The sequence below is a fragment of the Falco biarmicus genome, chromosome 7, assembly GCF_023638135.1.
Source record: "Falco biarmicus isolate bFalBia1 chromosome 7, bFalBia1.pri, whole genome shotgun sequence".
In the NCBI taxonomy this organism is placed as follows: Eukaryota; Metazoa; Chordata; class Aves; order Falconiformes; family Falconidae; genus Falco; species Falco biarmicus.
The window spans coordinates 45,036,348-45,058,859 of NC_079294.1; the positions used below are offsets into that span (position 1 = coordinate 45,036,348).

General features: G+C 48.2%; 1 protein-coding gene across 2 annotated transcripts in view; it reads right to left on the reverse strand.

Moving 5' to 3' along the window:
- Positions 1-86: 86 nt before the first annotated feature.
- Positions 87-22,512, reverse strand: part of LOC130152362 (inverted formin-2-like) — a 31,687-nt gene continuing 9,261 nt past the window's right edge. The window contains exons 2-15 of one of the 2 annotated variants that reach the window (XM_056345814.1): positions 10,549-10,957; positions 9,080-9,195; positions 8,389-8,548; positions 7,570-7,603; positions 6,370-6,511; positions 6,125-6,266; positions 4,800-5,594; positions 3,433-3,578; positions 3,285-3,346; positions 2,557-2,659; positions 2,387-2,472; positions 1,739-1,839; positions 347-417; positions 87-233 (exon numbers count right to left, since the gene is read on the reverse strand). In XM_056345814.1, the coding sequence (XP_056201789.1) occupies positions 102-233; positions 347-417; positions 1,739-1,839; positions 2,387-2,472; positions 2,557-2,659; positions 3,285-3,346; positions 3,433-3,578; positions 4,800-5,594; positions 6,125-6,266; positions 6,370-6,511; positions 7,570-7,603; positions 8,389-8,548; positions 9,080-9,195; positions 10,549-10,957 (2,499 nt within the window). In that variant the 3' untranslated portion in view covers positions 87-101. Of the gene's footprint in view, positions 234-346; positions 418-1,738; positions 1,840-2,386; positions 2,473-2,556; positions 2,660-3,284; positions 3,347-3,432; positions 3,579-4,799; positions 5,595-6,124; positions 6,267-6,369; positions 6,512-7,565; positions 7,604-8,388; positions 8,549-9,079; positions 9,196-10,548; positions 10,958-22,512 lie in introns of those variants that run through there. The other variant, XM_056345815.1, reaches the window with a different exon arrangement.

Sequence of the window (22,512 nt, forward strand, 5' to 3'; positions counted from 1 at the left end):
CTGCAGCTAGCCAGGGAGGATACAAACATGAGCTTGTGGCATTAACTGAAAGTAGTGTAGGAGAAATGGTTCATCTGTGATAAAATCCTCCCCCTTCCCTGTCACCCAAGACTTGATAGTGGTACCTCCAGAATATGGTGGAGCAGCGTAATGCGGGTTTGGTTTGCTTTGGTTTCTGTTAGTTTGAGTAAAGTGCTGATTTTAAACCCATCGGCATCACCTGTGTGACTTCCCTGCAAAAGAGAAAGAAAGCAGATGTAACTCCCGTGCCCATCCAATTTACAACCTTAAAGGAGATCATCCACATACTTTAATGGGGAGAGGACATGACAAGGGAAGTCCTTACGTAGTTCAGAAAGTTTCCAACTTTGAGAATCAGTTGACAAAAGAGTGGGAGGCGATGACTGTTCAGAAGATCTGAAAAACATAAAGGAATTTTAAACAAAAGCTTCTGTTACACCAGAATGTTTCCTAAACTGCACTGAACTTGGGATTCTGAATTCCAACCAAACCAAATCTGGTATTTCAGCTTTGTGGCCCAAAGGCCCAACCTGCAGAGAAACTGATTCTACATAAATGCAATTCCAGGAGTTGTATAAGGTTTTGTTGATTTATGTTTCTTTCTTTCTTTCCATCTGGTCTTTCATTCCCAATTGAAAATAACCTGGAGTTGGACCCTCCTCACTAACAGCCATCAACTTGCTGCCTTCCCTGCAAGTACTCCAGTTTACCCTGGTGTGGGTGAGGGTAACTGGGCTGCAATTTTAATCTTGCAGACTCCATTCAGCTGTGCAGTGAGGCCAGTTCTGACAGCCTTGTGATTATCTGCCAGCTGCTAAAACCAGACACGGTCACCCTGTTCTTGGTCTTGCATGGTGGAGATGATTATCAGGGCATGAAGGGTACAGTCCCTGTCCTTGCTTTTATGACGGGGTGCTGCAGTGGTGTACTTTCTGAAGCGCTCAGCTTTGAGCCAGGAACAGCTCCAAAAAGGACAACTGGGCTGCTGGGAAGACACTTTTAGGGGGAAGCTTCAATTTATCCCAGCAGGCAGCTGTAAGGCCAGCTGGAGAAACCCCCAGCAGGAGTTGGGGGAACTGGCTCTGTAGGACAGGCGGCACTTGATAGTGCCAAGGAAAGCACCCTGCTCTTAGTGGAGTGGGACCTGAGGTTTCTGCCACAGGAGGCCAAAACCTATTGAACAATCTCTCCACACACAAAACTGGAGCATCAGCCACTTACAGGCCAAAATAACAAAATTTTTCTTCTGTTTCCATTTGTAGGCAAGGAAAAAACTGAAGCATCACTACTTTCTGGGGGAAGTTTGCGATGTGCTTTTCTGGCAGCAGAGAAAATTGCTGTGTGAAGGTCTTCATGGGGCAAAAAACGCCAAATGAATTAGCTGTAAAAAGGCTAGCTCTGCTGTCTAAATTCAGCTCCTTTGAAAGGGCTGACAAGCTCCCCATGCTTCACCATTGAAAGTGTTTCAGGGGAACACATCTGCTGCAGATTAAGAGGGCTGAGGGTGAGGGAAAACGATCTCTGGTCTTATTAAGTGCTTTGACCATCAGTGGAGGTACCTATAGCTGCCTCCTGTATTCTGCAGTGAACCAGTGAATAGACCATGGGGGAGTTTCGGAGGGGCTGGGTAGTATCCCTGCAAAGCTTCAGGGGAGTTTTGGGGCGTTTAAAGTTTCCTGTCATAAATAACATCTAGAAATAAAATCAAGTCATTTACCTTCACAGGCTCTCCGGATGGCTTCAGCTTTTGGCTGAATCATGTCCAGCACAACAGTGGTCTCTTCACAGATCAGCATGCATTCGATGCGCAGCTGGTAGCTAAGGACAGAGATCGATTCAAGCCTTAAAGGCACTGTGATCTTGGCTGGCACGGCGGTCCTCTTCCCACATCACAGGTAAGTCTGGCCTCCCACAACAACGCTGTCAACCACATCCACATTGAACCAGTGTCTGTGGCTTGTGGAGGGAGGTGAAGGGCTGCTGCTTGCCTTAGGGACCAGTGGGCATGTAGTTTCTGCTGATGCACTGCGATCAGCAAAGAGAAGACTGACCACCGTGTGAGATATGGATTCCCTCGTCTTGGCATTGCATTTTGCACCACCTTTCAGTAAGATATGGGACCTCCCCGGGCAGGTCTGACCCTGGGTCTGGGCCACCTTCTGCTACTTCAGAGGGAGAGGAGGTGCTGGAGCAGCAACAGCCTTTCCTCTAAGTGTAACAGGGAAAGGGATAGTTCTAAGCTGGAAGGGGGGCTCCACCAGCTATAACCCAGTGTTGGTCTGTGAGGCTTCTAGAAAGAAACTTAAACTTCCCAGAGGTAAACCAAGAAAAAGATTGGGCTGAAGTTCATGACCAACATCCTTACCTGGCAATCTGAAGGAGGAGAAGATAAAACTGATCTGCGTTTGCTAGTTTTGATTTCTCTTCTTTGAAGGCCTTCAGGTTTTCTATCTAATGGGAAATAAAGAGTCAAGACTGCAGGACTGCACTGCATGTTCAGGTCTGTAAACTAAGGGTAGCATTTTTTCTCCTGACCTCATGCTTTTCAGGCAGCAGCTTCAGTAACTGCTTCAGAACCTCAACATCAAACTTCGTCCGGTCCCCATTCTGGACCATGGCAGCCACCTCTTCGTTGGAGCTGCAGGGAGGAGAGGCAGAGTCAGCCATCACCCAAAGACCCCTCTTCCACAATAACATGCTACCGAGACGTGCATCTGTGCAAGTGCTCCATGCTTTCCCTAGTGAGAGCCACAATCATCCAAAAGGAAAGACATGTCTCCATGATCAACTTTGAAATGGGACGTGGATACCTGCTATGCCCCAAATTTTGTTTCTTGCCCTGGTCAAATGACTCGAGGCCAGAGATGAATCCTGCAACCCAGATCTCTGTCTCTGGGCATTTGATTACCTTAAAAGAAAACTTAATTCTTAACTTTTGCATTGGCCCTGTTTTGAGGAGGGATTTGATCTCCAGAGATTTTTCACAGCCTGAGTCACCCAAAGAGTCTGTGCCATAACCTTATCTGTAACATGGAGATGTAACGCCTTTGCCAACATATGGGAATTTTGTATGTAGAAACATATTAACCCTTGAATTCAGTATTTTAAGACAGTGTAGGATAAACTGGGAAATGTTCAGATGTTTCAGTAACACAGACCACCAAAGTGCATTGGCTAGAATAGGTTTCATGAGGACCTTCCAAATACTATGCAAAACCTGCTCAAAGTTTTGTCAACTGTCATGAAAATTGGTCATGTCTTACCATTTAAATTGCTTCAAAAATATGTTCAAATTGAGACTTTTCTTGGAGTCCAAAAATGTGATCTTCATTAAAGAAAAAGAAGATATCTCATATTAGATGAGCTGTCTGCAGTGATCTTTTTTCAAAAGAACGAGAGGGACCTCCTCACCTCCTTTGGTTCTGCCTTCACTGGTGCTGCTGTTTTCTCCTTCGGGGTTGCTTGTGGAAAGCAAAAGAGCTGCTCTATGCTTGCGTAATTGGGCTCTATAGTTTCCTCACTGCTGCTGCTCACTGAAGCCCACATTGAATGACTTTCTGCAAAAAAGACAAGGTGTTCAGACTGGCTAGAGGGACAGCTGCAAATTCCTGGCTTTTGGGCAAAGTTGCTAGAAGGGATACTTCTCAGAAGACAAATGAAATAAGAAGAGACATCGGTCCTGGACAAATGCTAATTTTTGAGGAGGGCAAGTTCCACAGGCAGGGTCCAAAGGGCCTGAAGGTAATTAAACCTGGTGCTTTACCCCAAGATGTGCTGGTAAGGGGATGCAGTGCTGGGCACACAGAGGCCATACAGCCCCACCTCCCCCCATACAACTGCTTTCTCCATGGTAGGCAAACTGGGTCAGCACGAGAAGGACCTCAGACATTTCTTTTCTAGTCCCCTGGCTGGTGTTATTTTTGCTTCCTCACATGCTAGCTGAAGGATTGGCCACAACCTAGACATTTTCTGACTGTGGCTTTTCTCCATTTTTCATTTTATAATCGAGCCTCATTGTATAATGCTGGCTATAGGACTGCTTGAATTAATTCCCACTGCACTTCCTTAAACATCTTTTTTTTTAAAAAAAAAAAAGTCACCTACATGTGCCTCTAGAAGTCTCTACTGAAATAATCCCAACCATGAACTGCTCTTGTGATTGAAAACATGCCTTATTTAAGCTTCACCTATGCCAAATTCCCTGCCTTGCTTGTCTAGGTCAAAGCTGACAATGTGTCCTGGCTTCTCACATTTCATGCTCCTCTTTGGAACCACCAGGAGAGGGAAATGTAACCCCAAAATCAAGAGGCAAGTCAATGATTCTCACGGCTCTCCAATTCTTTCAGTGTCCTTCTTGAACTGTGTTATGACCCTTACCTGCACTCTTACTCATTAATTTGATATACTCAGCTACAAGTATAGATGAACAGGGGAACAAAAGTCTGGGGCACCCAGATCTGAGCCTGTTGAGAACTCAAGCCTAAGCCATGTCATGGTGGATTAGGGAAATATTCCCATCCCTCCCCCTTCTTTTAATTTCAAAGTATTTCAGTTATAAACAAGCTATTCCAAACTACTGATTTAGTTGGAATGGTTATTATATTATATTAGTCGTTTCATGTTACTTTTATTTATTGAAACCCTGCAGGTCAGATGTAATGGAAATCAGGTGAGTTCTGTGTCTAAATGACTCAACCCCACTTGTCAGGTTCAAAGACAGTGTCTCTCCCACTGGGTCACCCCTGAAGCAGCAGTGACTCTATGCCAGAAGCACCCACCTCTCACCACGTTGGAGGGCAGCTTCTGCCAGTTCAGTTTCTTCATTCTCAGCGTTGGTGTCTTCATCGTCTTGTGGGGAGGCCTGCCCAAGCCAAGAGGGCAGCTGAACTGGGAAGCCACCACGGCTTCTATATGATCTCCTGCCATGCCGGGCAGGAGTGGGGGAGGGGGAGGGATGCCACCCATGGAGGGCAATGGGGGTGGGGGTGGAGGGATGCCACCCATGCCAGGCAATGGGGGTGGGGGTGGAGGGATGCCACCCATGCCAGGCAATGGGGGTGGGGGTGGGGGTGGAGGGATGCCACCCATGCCAGGCAATGGGGGTGGGGGTGGGGGTGGAGGGATGCCACCCATGGAGGGCAACGGGGGTGGGGGTGGAGGGGCGCCAGGGAGTGGAGGGGCTGGAGGTGCATTTGTCGTGAGGGATGTGGGGGTCACAGCTGCCATGCCGGGGGGTGGGGGTGGAGGTGGTGGGGGTGGAGGTGGAGGTGGAGGTGACAGGGTGGGAGCAGTATTGGGTGGGGGGTTAGAAGTCTCTGGTGAAGCACAGCAGGCTGTGAGCTGGCAGGACGAGATCTTTTCGTTGGTGGGTGGCCCTGGGGGAGTTGCTGGTGCCTTGGAGGGGTTTGATGATCCCGCTGGGCTCTGCGCTGCATGTGCACATGGCTCTAGCTCAGCCTGGATGCCTTCATTTGCACCCCCACACAGCCGGTTTTCAGCTCGCTTTTGCTTGTTTGAATGTTTCTTGATAGATAGCAGCCTCTCGATGACTTCTTCAACTGTGTTCCCTTGAACTAGAGAACAAGTCGGGGTCAGAGCAGGAGATGAGCCCCAAGCACTGGCTCATGCTGTCCAGCCCTCACCAAGCAGCAGTTCTAAAGCCACAGGGCCCACTCCCTGGTGCCACTTTGCACAACTGCACTTTTAGCTTCCAGGCAATTTCCTTCCCATGGTCCTGGCCCACAAACCCTGTTTTGAACACGCCTGTCAGCAAGACTAGCCAGCACCAGTGGCAGGATGCCAACAAGGACAGATTCCCATTGACTCCCACAACCCAAAGCTCAGGGCTTAACCGTCAAAGCATGGCCATGAACCCCGAGCCCACCGCTGAACGTGGCCTAAAGCTCTCATGAGCATCCGCATGGCTGGGGCTTCACATCAAGACTTGACCCTGTGCGGGAGGTGTAGCTTTGTCACAGCTTCTGTTCAGCTTTTAGCAAGTCCCATGGATTATTTACTGCACATTTTGGAAGGTCTTTTGTGGGCAGTGGGTGGGACACGGGAAAATAAGAGGATAGTGCAAGGCTGGATATGTCATTCTTACTGTCATTTGCGAGCAAAAGGGCTCTGTTCACTACTGCGTCCAAGGACTCCCACAGCAGGAGGCTGGAGTGGTGAGATGGTTCCAAGTGCAGCAGGCTCTGGAGAATGGACAGCAGTTGGATGGAGACCGGAGAGCGGCTCACCTGGAAGACACGGCAACTTTCCATCATAGCAAGGTTGGTTCCAGGCAAAGTGTGTTAACTTTGCCATTGCATGACCTTGCGCCCCACATGGGGGTCTACTTACTTTATTGAAGAGAGATGAAAAGACCTCATGATGATCATTCATGTTTATCCCGTCACATATCTTTAATAATTCCTCATCATCTTCTATCTTGAACTCCTCAAAGGTATCACACTGGATAAGCAGATCGTCTTCCTCTATGTCTCTACAATATTACAGCATTCATGTTCACTGGAGAGCCCTCCACTGATTTTCAGATGATTGCTTTTATTTAAATGGCTTTTATCTCTTTGCCTCTCAGACTCAGCTAGCTGGTGTTGAAAGTGCCCAACTACCTTATTTATAAAGGATCAGATGCCATCAGTGCGTGCACCCTTTCTTGAACAGAATGTACCTCTTTCTACAGCCAGCACATAGACATGAATGGGACTTTTCACCCATAGACATGGCCCAGTGTGTGCTTTGTATGGGTTTCTCCTTGGAGCTGTAATAAGAGTGGCATTTCCACCTTTTTGAAACCGGGCCACCTTCTTCTTAAAGTCAAGACAAATTGAAAATATTCCAGTCATATTTCTGTTTGAAAACCTTCCTTTTCTGTTACTCAAAATTGGATTAAAAAATTCCCAAATACTCTAAAGTCAACTTTCTCAGCACTCTTGAGACCACTCAGTGCAGGAACACTACCCTTGCTGGTTGGCACTATTGAAAGATCTTCTTTTCCCTAATTTTTATGGGATTGGATGGAGCCATTCCGGTTACATGAATAACTGCAACTCATGCTAGAATGCATCCTAGGATTTATCATGGGAATTCTGACAGAATATAATTTTTAAATTAAGAACCTGTGAAGACAGATCTGTCCAGATATGAATTAGCAAATTGTTTTAGCTGGATGCTTCTGGGACCAACACTAGCAGTGAAGGTGTGTCGGATACAGCAAGCTGCTCAGCGAGCCCACAGCACCTCTTCAGGTTCAGTGTGAAATGCAGCCTCAATGAGGACGTTGTTAAGCCTTGCTCCATCTGTGCCCAGAGCCTCTGTCAATGCCATCTGCACCAACAGCTTGTCCCGTGACACTGTGTTTGGCAAAAGCATCTTAACACCGGCCTAATGCCTCTGGTTCCCATATAATGGGTACACACAGGCATGGCCCACCCTACTCAGGTACACTTCACAAAACCAAAGGCTGATAAGTATTACATTTCCACAGCTACATTACTGTGAATCTTATTTATAAAAGAAAATTTAAACAGTGATCCTTACCTTAGCTTGTCTAAAATATCCAACAGCTGAAGCCCTGGGAGAGAAAAAAATTAGATATATTGGCATTATGACCTACTTGGTTCTGATCTATTATGATTTTTATATAATGTTATGCTCATGAACACTTTTTGCAGAGAGAAAAAGTGAAAATGTCTTTAGATGGATCTGTCAAAGTGGGTAGGGTCATCTGGCAAATGAAGAGGCCCATGGACACATGCCTGCAGCTGCGTGAACCACTGGAGCATCCCCCTGGAGTGACTGAGGGACACAGGCACTTCTGGGGCATGAGTCACAAAGCAGACATCTAAAATCAGTCAGATGAACTCCAGAGAGAAACGGTTCCCAGGCTTACCAGCTCAGATGTGTGTATTATGCGAGGCAGGTCCTAACAACGGTACCTAGGATCCTGGTATTCAAGCAGCTGGAAAGTATTTCTGAATCACAGGGCAGTTTCTGTGGCTCAGCTGAGCAGACACAGGGTGGAGAAACCTGATTTACTGTTAATAGGAGTTGCAATATACAGAAATACGGCTACATAGGACGGTTGGTTATAGAAATTTATTGAAGAAGCTCAAGTGATCCAGCACTACTGGGATTCCAGAAAAGATCAAAGCTACGGGAAAGCAGCACAGTTAAAAAAAAAGTGGTTACAGAAAGGTTGTTGAAGAGAACCAAAAAATAATTTAAAAAAAGTCTGCCTTTAATATTTGCAGTTTTGCTTCCCAGCCCTCTTTAGTCACCTTATGGATACATCTGAAAATAAAACTGCTTGGCGAGTGATTTCCTCCAGAGAAAGTTAGACTCAACAAACATCCTTACCTATGAACTCGTTTCTGATTTGTGTCCTTGTTCTTAGCTCTTCTTTCCCCAGTATGATGGCATTGATAGCACTCAGCAGTGTCACCATGTATGGCACGTTGTCTGTGTTGGAGAGCTCGTTCATTATGACGCTGAATCGATACTGCTGGTTCTTCACACTCTGTTAATAACACACGTGATATTTCTGTTCAGAAATGTCTACCGCTTTGGTGCAGGCTCTCAGCTGGAATTAGGATCTTAAGATCTCTCAGTTTATCCCACTGTGCACAAGATGGGGAAATACAGGTAAGAGCAGCACTCCTCCATTACGAAACAGGGTCTGCTTGGCACAGAAAGGCAGTGAAACTCCTCTTGGATGCTTTTATGCTTTCTGATAACTGATGCACCTACCTCAGCTTGTGGCCAGTGAAACCCGTGGATGTGGCACCATCTATTTTGCTAATCTGGTAATGCTTTTCCTGCCAGAAAGGACTTTGTGGTTGGCAGTCATCTGTCCAGACAAGTCACAGAGCAGCACCATGGACTTATGCTGACCAGGCCAAATTCCTACAGTTTTTACCTTATAAATCCCTGCCTCTCTTACCAAAAACGATGCAAAATGACCTTAGTTCCCAGACCTTTTCTGTGGTACATGGATCTACCTGCATGGATCAGAGCAGAGCCATACCTCCTGCTGCAGCCCAACACTTGCCTTGTAATGGTCCAAGGCATCCAAAGCCAAAGCGTGGCCATCTGATGAGTAAATGCACAATGCAGCCAAGAGTTCAAATATTTGCTTTTTGACCATGACATTAGTTGTATCAAGTGCTGGAGAAAGAACAAAACAAAACAGAAAAGATTTTACAATTACATTAATGTTCTGAATCTCAGTGTCTTCTGCTACATGGGTTATGATCAGTGGTAGAAAAAAGACGGAGTGGAGCCACTGCATGGAAGATAGGAATACAAATCTCTCAATGTATAGACATCCCATCCCAATAGCATTACGTGACGTGTAAATAACTTTTAGTGGAAACAGTAAATGCTACAGGTATCCTATTGGGATTTTGTTGCTGCTTGTAGCTGTTCATCTCTTCCACCTACCAGCGGCATGCTGCAACAGCAGCCAAGGCCTCAGCACTCAGTCACGCATTTTTTTTCCCATTTTCACATATGGGTCCTTTCTAGAACAGCAGATGAACCATCTTCCTCCATTAATGAGTCTTATTTTTAGTGCAGAAATACCCAATATGCATATCAAGTAGGCCAATTGTTCTAACCAGTCCCCATGTTTTCCCTTTTTTCCACTACTCTTTCTCTGTGAACCCCGGCAGCTGGGAGGAAGTGGATTTGACCATCTGATTTTTCATTTTTTAGCGCACAAAGAAGCTCAACTGCTGAAAAGCCCAGGGTGCCCCCCTGTTTTCGCAGCAGAAAAATGCCAGTTTTATATTTCACACTGGTTAAGAAAACACAGGGAGGAGAGGAAGGAAGAGGACTTCAAAACCGAAGAGGGGAGCAAGCTAGCTTTCAGACTAAATGCATTTTAAAGAGCTGTTAATAAGGTTTTCTGGGCACAGCTGTGATCTCAGCTCTGTGGAGCAGCACAGAAGTTATTTTCCCAGCACCACCGTCATTAATTGCTGTACAGTAAGTTCTAGGAGATGCCCTGATGAGTTTCATACCTAACGACAAGCCAAGTGAATGGTAAAGGAAAGCAAGTGGTATTACCTACCATCTTCTAAAAGGAATGGACCGAGCAGTGCAGAGAACAGGCTGTCTGGAGTCTAAACCATGCCACCTTCCCTCCTCTTTACAGAGAACAAGTCTCCAAGCCCTTTTAATTCCTCTCACTCTTCCCTTGGGGCTCACAGAGACTAAAAAGCAAATGTCTGCTGACAACCAAAGGGCTGAAGACTTCTCAAGCCTGCATACAGCTAAGGCTGGGTTTATCCATGGCTTCTCAGCAAACTATGAAGATATCTGTGTGGAAATAGCATTGGGTGGCAAAGGAAGCCCATGTGATTTCAAAGCAGCATTATCTTAAAGAAGAAAACAATCTCATTAATCACTTGCAACCAACAATTTGCAAGAAGCCTGGTGCAGGGCAGGAGGATAAGCAACAGAAAAGTCCCTCCCTATGCTGCATGCGATGGATGAAGCAGGAAGATGTCTTCTCACCTTGGAAGAGCTTTCTGACGTAGCCCTCATTGTTCACAATGTATTCGATGCCTTTGTGGGAGTTCATGACTGCTCGCACACAGTTAATGCAAGTGAGCTGGAGCAAGGCATCAGAAATCCTGGCCACTCCTCGCCCAGACAGCCTGTCTAGGGCCTCCAGGAGGAGGTCCAGCCCACACAGCTCCAGGAACTGAACCATCCAGGTGTCATCGCTGTTCTCCAGCCGCTTCTTCAGCCCGGAGTAGTTCACCACTGACGGCATTTGCAGGAGACGGATGCACAGCTCTGGCTCAGCATTCTCCAGGTTAGCCTCCGACTGGTCAGTCTCCTGGGGTCCGAGTTTCTCCTTCAGGGCAGCCCACTTCTTGTGGGCACCTTCCTTTTTGACTGACATTATGAACAGTTTGTCCTGAAAGAAAAAGAAAAGAGAAAGTGAGAAGTTTGTCTGGACTGGCAAACAGCCCTCTGGCAGCCCGGGTTTTTCTCGTAGCGATCACGATGTAAAGCTCAACTACAGCAGGTCCCCAGCTCTCCAGCACATAGGGCACACACGCTGGAACCAGTCCTCTGCTGAAGAAACTCAATATATCCCTTTCCTAACCACACACATTCTATTCAGGCCTTGAAAACTCTGTAGAGAGACTCTTAGCACATCTAAGCCAGCACATACGGCTTTAAAGTAGCCGATTTACACCAGTCGATAGCCACTACCTATTTCCATGCAGGAAAAGGATGAAGTTGGAAGCGGCATTATCAGCTCTAAACAACTTAACGCCCATTAAACCGCTTTAAAATCGCACTGTGCTGGAGAGGCTACGCAGTTTCTAAGCATTTGTAATGGGATGGAGAAGTAATTTTGAGCAGATCCTTGTTATTTTTTGCTTTTGTTTCTTTTGACTGATGTGGAGGTTAGTTTTACAGCACTCACTTAAATCTCTTCTCGCCTGCTGTAATAGCAAATACGTTTGCAAAACATGGTGCCTGCACATGATTAGGTGAGAGCCCACCAGCTTGCAAGCGAAGGGGCGGCGGTGGGAGGCTATGAAAACAGCAGCATGTCTTTTCAGAGACAGGGAGCATCTCTTCGAGGCCCATCTGCCTGGAGGACGGGCCAGTCTCAGCCACGCTGTTAGCAGCGTGAGGAGCTGATTCAGCACAGAGAAATAGCAAAGCCAAGTCTAGTTAACTCTTGGGGCCAAATTTTATGGTTTTAGGCAGAACTGTTAATTTTCAGACCCACAGTGATTAAGCTACACAGTGCAAGTCCTTTTCAAACCTGAATGCAAATGTTTGAAAGCTGAATTGCTCTCAGACAGGACAGTTTGTCCCACAAAAGGGAGATAAACCTGCTGGACCCAAAGCCAGCCACTGATGCTCCCTGCCACAGCACTGAGACCTCTGCTTCCCTGGCCTGGTGAGCCCCACAGGGCTCAAAATAACCTGGGGACCACCTGGCCCCCAAAGCCCAGCACCTGTGGGATTGAAGGGATTCTAGGAGACTCTCACTTTCCCTTACCAGCTCCAGCACAAGGGTTTCTAGCCCTGCAGCACACAGGGAAAAGGCTTGGAAAATCTAACTCGAGAAATCTTTCAAAGGTTTTATTTGCCAGAAAACCAAGATGAAGCACAGACCATTTACAACGGTTGGAAATAATCCCGTTACTTTAAAGCCTGCCTTGTGATTTTTCCTGGGGACTGCACTGCTGAGAGAGGTCCTGGCGGCTTCTCCACGGCAGAGCCACACGGCGGCTGGTTCACCCTAAATCTCATCTTGGCAGTTACCCCTCGGCAAATGCGCTGCCAGAAAGTTTGCTCACTAATTTTTGGTAGGCCTAAACGTGCCTCCTGGAAAGATGTGAAGTGTGATAGGATGGGATATTTGAGAAAGCCTGAACAATTCCCCTGGGAAAAGGTGATGATGGGAGATTGGCAGGGGCATTCAGCTCACAGCATCAAAAGCTGTGTTCGGTAAGGGCCAGAGAGGTGGTGGAGGTTGTGGGATACAGTCACAGAAAATCCTTTTAGAGAGCTCCGGAGAAACCCTCTCACCGAGTTTCACTTTGCTTCAATGGGGAAAGACCTGGCCAAGCGCCCAGTTGTTCACTGTTCTGTTATCTGAAAAAATGATGGTCATGATCAAAAAACATGAAGTTGTGAATATACCATCTGAGAACACACTGTACAGCTGACAAGTAATAAAAAGGATCATATAAAAAAAACCAAACCCAAACAATAAACCCTCCTGCCAAAGTACAGGCTTGAGTTTCTAAGATTTGTCATCACTGTCTGCAGCCCGGAGCCCTTGCTCACTCTCGGTAAAATTCTTGTTGGAGTTAGTCACCCTGAATCGTTCCTCTGTTCCCAAGCCCAGGAATCTGGGTTAGGCTCGATGCAAAGAAGTGAAATCCTCCCTTCCTGGAGGGCGAGAAGCGAAAATGTCCTGCCCGAGTCACAGCCCTGGTGATGAGGCAGCACCGTACCCCTCTCACCACGGCGAATTTAGTCTTGGACTGGAGAGGCATTCCCAAGGAGCTATGGACAAATCCTGCCCTGTGCTGCACATCGAGTACTCTTCCAGTGCCTGGGGTCCAGGCCAGGCCTCCAGTGTGGGGCAGTGCCGAGGACCATCGGACCAGGGTGCAGCACAGCTCGTTCCACCCAGCCCCATTCTTTGGTGGCTTCCGCAAGGACCTGACATCCCTCAGCCTCCTGCCTGGGAGGAGGAACTGACTGTCCTGGGTTTTTAACTTCTGCACAGGGGATGGGCACAAACTGAAGTGCTGGCAGCGGGGGCCATGGCCTAGCTCACTGGGTAGGACCCATCCCTCCTCTTGCCTCTGCTGGTGCCCAGGCTCTTTCCTCTCCCCAAAGTGAAAGCGTGCAGCGAGCAGAGAACCTGGATTTGGTCCCTGGGTGTGCACAGAAGAGCCTCGTGCTCCCGCCGGGTGAGGAAGCCTGCAGGAGCAACCACTGGAGGAGGATGGTCCTCCTGGCTCTGCTCTGCCTGGAGCTGTGCCAGGGCTCGTGCTGTTCAGCCAAGGGGCTGCAGAAGTGGCTGCTGACCGCAAGCTTCCCCTCTCTCTCTTTTTATACTTCAGAAAACCACTTTCTAAAATTTGCATCTGACTAAATGCGTCTTACCAAACCAGATTACAAAGCTGGCTGGCTTTTTTGCTCAACAGTTGTACAAATACTTCGTTATATATGAAGAAGCTACAGAAAATCGGAGGCATAGTGGTATTATTGACTTCAGGCTTAGCTGGTTTCTGGAAATGAAGCCCACCCAGTGCAACAGGAGACGGGAAACACTGACAGAACATCCTGTTTACCCACAGATTTGTTCAGAATTATCCTTTCCTCCCCACCTGCTCCACACAGATGTGAAGTGATGAGACACAAGTCCAGGCAGGTACCTCTCCAAACAGTACCAGCTTCTGGTTTTATGCACTAAGATGAACAAATTGGATTGATTACATATTCTTTCCCACAGAGAGTGCACTCTTTTTGTAGGGAAGGAAAAAAAAAGCAGCTAATGTCTCTAATCATAAAAAGGGAATAAAATAAACAGGAGCTGTATATATAAATTGAAATGAAATAAATATGGAGGAGACTGCAGTATGATTCTGCAGATGGTGTGATAAATCTGTTTACAAACACAGATATGAGTGATATATTATGAATGCAACATCTTTCCATATTTTCCATGAACCACAGTGTTGCAAAGCCACTCAGGTACATCCTCACAGGGCTGGTAAAAAAGCCTTTTATCTCTGACCACAGGAGCTTATTAGCAAGTAAATGATCTCAGCAGAGTGAGACAGATAAGGGCTTAAAATGGAATGCATCTATCTGGCTGTCTCACAGGGGCCATTCAGACTGAGCTGGCTGAGGGATGGAAAGTCCCCTGGCCAGCAGAGGCAAGACGCTAGACTGAAAACATCTCTCCTCCTGCCAGTAGACAGACATGGGGAGCTTTGCTTTTTGCTGCCTAGGCTATAGAGGAGGATGTGATGGTGGAAACAACTTCCCCAGCCTCTTCACTCAACCATGCCTGCAGCACCCATGGTCTGCCCTCCCCAGCGGAAGGAGGCACCGGTGCTGGGTGCTGCTCCCTGCGCACATCCTGATGGTGCATCTGTGCTTGCTGCCATGGGGACACGGCTCACAGCATTCACCATGATAAATGCAACCCTCTCCTCATCTTGCTTCTCACCCTCCGAGCTTGGTTAAGCCTGATGGGGAATGACGGCTAAAAAAGCATCAATGTAAAAATACTCTTCGTTTGAAGAGATTCCTTCGGGAAACATAAAGGCACCATAAAGACTTCTCCTCTTGCTCCCAGCCAGAGCAACATTGTGGTTCATGGTGCTAGCTTTTTGGATCATTGGGTTTGCAAAGCTGTGATGTTCCCAGCATGCATCCAACACAGTTCATAAAATTTCGTCCTTTTTTCTTTTTGAGTCAGGTGCTTCCCAAATTCAGTTTTCTGTGCCCCTCTGTCCTTCAAGTCAGCTCCTAGGGAGATGACATCTGTGGGAGATAAATCAGGGTACATCAATACTTTCTCTATCATTTGAAGCTGTGGAGAACAGAGCTGCACAGCACAGCTTTCAGTCTAAATTATTACATGCCTCCAGGATGACATGGATCACAGCAAGGACCTGGGAGGACATCTAAAAAGAGTTTTCTCAGGGCAGCTAAGTATAATTGAGGGAAAACAACAGGGAGAAAAATTAGTCAAAACCGTTCTGATTTTTTGGGAGCAGACCTGCTGCCCATGCTGCAAGATGGGGGGGGGGGGGGGGGCATGGGGGGAATGGCAGCTCCTTGTGGCCCTTTGAAGAAGTCTGAGAGCATCCTGACCCCACACACACAAATTTGAAGAAGTCTGAGAGCATGTGACCCCACATCCTGACCCTCGCAGCCCTCTACTTCCCTCCCCAAGGCTGCTGGGGCACAGCGCTGCCCCTGAAGAAAAGCTTTCTTGCTGCTCAGCCCCTCCTCTGTTCTGTGCCATTTCCTGGCACTCAGGAGCCCGTTCTGCCTGGCTGGCTGCTAATGGTAGGTTTTGCTTCTGGGCAGTTCCAATTTTCACTCTGCTGCTGGGAATACGCCAAGCTTTTGTATTTTGCAACATGTCAGACTACTCAGTCACTAAAAAGAAACAATATCCTGGCTTTGTGCTTTCCGAAGCCACTTCCAGAAGCGTGATAGCTTCTTCCTGCTCTCCTTTTGCTTTCATTTGTACTATTGTGTTTTCCTGTGCAGCTTCTGAACAGCTTGTGTACGTACAGGCTAATGAAATCATCCTCCCACACACCAAAAGAAGTGTGGGGGACACCACAAATCTCTATTGTAGAAACAAATCTGACCCCTTGGTGTGGGCCCATTAGCATCGGTAGGAACTGGCAGCGCACTCAGGCTCCCAGGGGAGCTGATGGTGAGGGTACAGTGGGAAATCGAGGTGTGCAAACAAAAGGCATGGTTTGCTCAACAGATCCTGCCTCAGCACCTAAAGCAGCTGCTGCTCCATCCTTTTCCTGCCATAACCAGTAGCCTCAGTAGACTTGCGATCTACGCATTCTTGATCCTCACCTGTATCAGAGGCCAGAATGAGTGATTTCTGCTTTAAAAATTAAAAGGTCTTGGAATGAGTGCCCAGTCTTGCTCTGCGTTACTGAAGAAGTTCAAGAAGTCTCTGATGCACTATGCTTCACTTCAGTACAGCTCAAATCAGAGCTTTCATGGAGCATCTCAGGCTGGCAGTGTCCTCAGAGGCACCGCACCATGGCAGGGAGCGTTTTGCCTTTAGCAGATGAGGGAGCATGGACACAGCCTGCTGCAGCCGGTGGGCGGGAGTTGTGCCATCCATTTGCTGGCTGGGACTGGCAGCAAACCCCCAGAAAAGGACTTCAGTGCATAGACATAAAGGACCACGGCCATAGCAGTATAAATGTACACACATTTTTCCATTATAGCTTATTCTTTCACAAAGAAAGGAAAAACAGATTGTCCTGATTCAGTCCCATCCACCGCTATTAGGATACTGTGTGCCGGCACAGCTTCTCTCTCCTGGGCAACTGTAAGCTATGATGTGGCGTGATGTCTTGCACATGGGGTAAATGTGTCCATTCAATATGTATTGGTAGTGGTGAGATTACACCAGGATTAACTGTACCAATAAAAATAATCACCGGTGACTTCTTCCCCACCAGTAAATAAACAAGTAAATAAATCATCAGGCTGCTACAGGTACCACATACAAATCAAGCTGAACTGGGAAGCTGAAGGATGTTGATGTTAGGATCTTCAGTGGCATCTAAACCCTTATTTATATTTACAGATTGCACTAATTTACCTTCAAATGGGTTTAATAACACTGTCTGAAGACACTCAACAAGCAGTTTACCTTATCCCAGTAAGTCAGGTTTGAATCAGACTGGTGCAGCTGTCAGACCTTAGCTTTGGAAACGGCCACTGCCACCGCGGCGGCTAGAAGCAAGGTGCCAGCCTTCCCTATCTGAGTGCCAAGTCACCCAAACCAATTTAAAAAGCTTTCCACCGTAGATACGAGCCCTGCGGCATCCTCACATGCCACCACAGGCCTCTGGGGGCACAGCAGATGCCGGAGGGATGCCAAGTGGTAGCCAGCACTTGCCCCCTGCAGAGCAACGCTGGCTCTCAGCTTCGCTGCAGCAAATGGGGCTGCACCCGCTGCACCCTGGGCTCACCGGGGCTTCCTCCCTGCTGTCCTTAGTAGAGCCACAGGAGCCAGCGGGGCATCCTGACCCCAGCCAGGAAGGAATACTGATCCCAAGAAAAGCACGATGGGGTGTAAGGTGGGTCTGGAGACCCCCCCTGCCCCTGCTACAGTGCTCGCGTGCTGGCCGAGGCAGCACCTCCACCTACCAGCAATTCCAGCATCATTCGGCATTTTGGGATGCGATTTATTATTATGATTTGGGGGTCACGTGAGAAACAGAAACTGTTACCCAGCAACATGAGCAGTGCAGTGGTAACTTTCTAAGATTCTCCCGGCTCCTGCTCAGCGGGAAGCTGTCACACCAACTTATTATGAGAGCCAAAAACCTTTTATTGCTTTTTTTTTCTTTTGTTTTTCAACACCTCCACAGGATGCCAAAAGGACAGAAAAAACAGGCAGAGGGAAAAATTCCTACCTCGGAGATGAAGCCAAATTATTCCCTTGTCTCTTTTGCACAGAAGGATCCTTCTCAGCTGGCTGTGTGAGCCTTCACTTCTCCAGCCAGTTCATTTTCTCCTTCTCTGCCAAGGAACCTTCAGTCAATAAAGCCTAAATCCCCATAGGAGCGTTTCTGCAAATCGCATGCTGTAAGAAAGTTCAACAGGATATCAGCGTCTAATAGTACGTAAATGTCAATCTTCAGAAAGGCAAGGAAGTGACTTTTATATAGCTTCCAGAGAAGGTATTTGCATGTCATTTGTCACCCCATTCATTCCCTGGCCGCTGGGAGGGTAACACTTCCCCATGGGCTGGGAAGGAGGAAGGCTTGCACCGCACCGCACATCTGTGCGCCATCACATGAAAGTGGTCCTGGCCTGGGGTGACGCAGAGCAGGGAAATGATCAAAGCAGGGAAATGATCTGGCAAAGAAAAGGGGGGTGGGGAGGGGAAAAAAAAAAAAAAAAAAAAGAGGAAGAAGGATGGCTGGGGTGGGTGGGATAGAGAGCGTGGGGGTGGCAGGTGGTGGGGACAGTCCCTTGTACCTTACATCAGCTGTGCAGGGTTTTCATAGAATCACAGAACGGTTTGGGTTGGAAGGGACCTTAAAGATCATCTAGTTCCAACCCCTCTGCCATGGGCAGGGACACCTTCCACTTGACCAGGTTGCTCCAAGCCCCATCCAACCTGGCCCTGAACACTTCCAGGGAGGGGGCACCCACAGCTTCTCTGGGCAGCCTGTGCCTCACCACCTTCACAGTAAAGAATTTCTTCCTAATATCCACTCTAAATCTACCCTTTTCAAGTTTAAAACCATTATCCCTTGTCCTATCCCTACAGGCCCTTGTAAGAAGTCCCCCTCCAGCTTTCTTGTCGGCACCTTTAGGTACTGGCAGGCTGCTGTGAGGTCTTCATGGAGCCTTCTCTTCTGCAGCCTGAACAACTCCAACTCTCTCAGCCCATCTTCATAGGAGAGGTGCTCCAGCCCTCTGATCATCTTCACAACCCTCCTCTGGACTCATTCCAACAGGTCCATGTCCTTCTTACGTTGTGGGCCCCAGAGCTGAACGTGGTGCTCCAGGTAGGGTCTGGGGTGGAGGGTGGAGTAGAGGGGGAGCATCAGCTCCCTTGAGCTGCTGGTCACACTTGATGCAGCCCAGGATGTGGTTGGCTTTCTGGGCTGCAAGCGCACATTGCAGAGTCACGTTGAGTTTCTTGTCAACGAACACCCCCAAGTCTTTCTCCTCAGGGCTGCTCTAAATCCATTCTCGGCCCAGCTTGGCATTGCCCTGACTCATGTGCAGGACCTTGAACTTGGTCTTGTTGAACTTCATGAGGTTTGCACAGGCCCACCTCTCAAGCCTGCTAAGGTCCCTCTGGATGGCATCCCTTCCCTCCAGTGTGTTGATCACACCACACAGCTTGCTGTTGCCAGCAAACTCACTGAGGATGCACTCGATCCCACTGTCCATGTGGCTGACATTAAACTGTGCTGGTTCCAATACCAGCACAATCCCTGAGGAACGCCACTTGTCACTGGTCTCCACTTGGACATTGAGCTGTTGACCACAACTCTTTGAGTGTGACCATCCAGCCAATGCCTTATCCACCAAGTGGTCCATCCATCAAATCCATGTCTCACCAGTTTAGAGACAAGGATGTTATGTGGGACAGTGTCAAATGCTTTGCACAAGTCCAGGTAGATGATGTCAGTCACTCTTCCCTTATCCACCACTGCTGTGTAGAATGCCATCGTAGAAGGCCACTGAATTTGTCAGGCATGATTTGCCCTTAGTGAACCCACCCTGGCTGTCACCAATCGCCTCCCTATTTTCCATGTGCCTTAGCATAGTTTCCAGGAAGGTCTGCCCCATGATCTTGCCAGGCACAGAGGTGAGGCTGACTGGTCTGTAGTTCCCCAGGTCTTCCTTTTTTTTCTTTGTTAAAAATGGGGGTTATGTTTCCCAATATCCAGTCAGTGAGAACTTCACCAGACTGCCACAGCTTCTCATATATGATGGACAGAGGCTTAGCCATTTCATCTGCCAGTTCCCTCAGGACCTGTGGATGCATCTCATCAGGTCCCGTGGAGTTGTGCACCTCCAGGTTCCTTAGATGGTTTTGAACCTGATCTTCTCCTACAGTGGGCAGTTCTTATTTCTCCCATGTCCCTGCCTTTGCCTTCTGTGACCGGGGCGGTGCGGCTGGAGAACTTGCCAATGAACACTGAGGCAAAAAAGTAATTAATTACTTTAGCCTTCTCCACATCCCCGGTAACCAGGTCTCTCGTTTACTTCTGGAGAGGGTCCACTGGCCCCACTAGGGGCCCACAGAGAGGGTCCCTAGTCCTCCTTTTATCACTGATGTACCTATAGAAGATTTTCTTGTTGCCCTTGACGTCCCTGGCCAGATTTAATTCTATCAGGGCTTCAGCTTTTCTAACCTGATCCCTGGCTGCTCGGACAATTTCTCTGTATTCCTCCCAGGCTGCCTGTCCTTGCTTCCACCCTCTGTAGGCTTCCTTTTGGTGTTTGAGTTTGCCCAGGAGTGACTTGTTCAGCTATGGGGGCTTCCTGGTGGTTTTGCCTGACTCCCTCTTTGTTGGGATGCATCGCTCCTGAGCTTGGAGGTGATCCTTGAATATTAACCAGCTTTCTTGGGCCCCTCTTCCCTCCAGGGCTTTGTCCCAGGCTACTCTACCAAGCAGATTCCTGAAGAGGCCAAAGTCTGCTCTCCTGAAGTCCCCTGCCTCTCCTTCCTAACGAGCCTGTATCCTCCCATGCCAACACTCCAGCCATGGGAGCCATCCCACCACATCTCTGTGGTGCCAATAAGATTGTAGCCCTGCAGGGGTGCGCACGTCTCTAACTCCTCTGGTTCATTCCCTATGTTGTGTGCACCTGCATTTAAGTTGGGCCCCCGAGGAAGCTGACTTACTAGCCAGAGCGGCTGTAATTCCTCTGTGCTGTTCTTCAGGTGCTCTCCTGCTGACCTGCGATCCCTCTCCAGGCTCTGGGCATCTATTGCTGGCACCAGCATCAAACTGGTAGGAGTGGGATGGATTGAGGTTCCCCTCCCCCCGCAACTTTAAAGTGCTCCTCACCAGCTTGGCAAGCCTACAACTGAAGATGCTCTTCCCCTTCTCTGACAGATGGACCCCATCAGCCCCCAGTAGACCAGGTTTCTCCACGAGTCCCATGGTCTAAGCAGCCAAACTCCTGGCTGTGGCACCAGTCCTGTAACCATTTGTTGATTGTCTCCTGGCTTTGTGGCACTGGGGCTTTAAACACTGCAAGATCTCAGAGATCTTTGAAATGCTGCAAGAGCCAGGACAGCTTAAATAATAAGGATGTCCAACCCAAGGCTGCCCAGGACTGGCAGCTAGGAGAGGGGTGGCACAGCAAAGGTTGGAGGTTCAGGCAGTGTTCCCCTGGGCAGGGGCTCGATGATGGGAATCCTGCTCTCACTGGGGCACCCTAAGGTCCTGCTGAGCTTCAGTCCAGCCCAGCTTTTATGAGCTAAGCAGGCTTCGAAGACTTGAAAAGCTCTTTTCAACAGAAAACCTCTATGCCTCTCTGGTCGAGATGTCACGTGGAAACTAGTTTGCAAGCCACAGCTGTAAAACGCATCCATTCAGCCTTTTGGGAGGTGTTAACTGCAAGCTAGTTATTATTAAATTATGAATATTTCAACACGGCCCATTTTAGCAGATACCTCCTGACTGGCTCAGAGTGGTGGTCAGCCTTTAAATGCTGGTTTTTTCTTACTCTGTGAGGTCTCTACCCTGAACTGAACCTCCTAGATGAAAAGCTGGAGCCCACAGCAAGTTTTCCTGCCTTAGTGGGGAAACTCAACCCTCGTGGACACGAACACAGCTCCACCGATGTTAGAAATGCACTGATCTGTCTGCCCTTCGGTCCAAATTCAGCTTGCCTTTAAAGCGATGAACTTGCCCATGTGCTTTCTAATTAAGGCAATTTCACCATAACAATTCAATATCCAAGGAAATGACTCTGCACATCTCCCCATCCTGCTGTAGGAAGCACTCTGAGGGAGTGTTTATACAATCCAAGACAAACTTTAATTCATAACGGGTTTTACAACAGCAAATGAACGTCACTTTACATTACATGCACTCCTGAAGTGTAATCCCTGAGTCCTGTAAAGTTTAGTTGCTAATCTGGTTCTTGGGAGCAGGATGGGCTCACAGCGGGTTTTAGGAAAAAATAAAAAGTTAAGAGAAAAAAAAAAATCCTGCAGAGAAAGGATTGTTGACATGGCAAATTCCTGTCCTTGCAACCACGGAAGAAATTTAAAGGGCTATCAGCGACCATCAGGTCTCATCTGTAGTCTGGACCTGTGAGATAGGCCAGAAATACGTTCTTAGAGAGGCTGCATCACCTAAGTGATGTGCACATGAAGAATAAGCAGAAGCAGCAGAGAAAATGGGCTAAAAAGCAGAAAAAACGGTTCTAGGGCTGCAGCCCCCCTCCTGCAAGCCCCACGGCACATGAACAGCAGCAGCAATGGGCAGCAGCTGAGAAAAATGAGGGGGGTTGGATCCCAGCTCCCCCATCGCTGTGTTGAGAGCCCTGCCCGCTGCTGCAGGCAGCTGCCCACACCCCACCGCAGTGAGCCAGCCGCTGTGGGAGCAGCTGATGCATGTACTGATGCTTCTGCCCCCCGCCGCGCTCAGCACCCTGCCACCGCCACCGGCCTGGTGGTCCCAGCTCAGCCCCAGCAAGGGTGTTTGCTTCTGATGG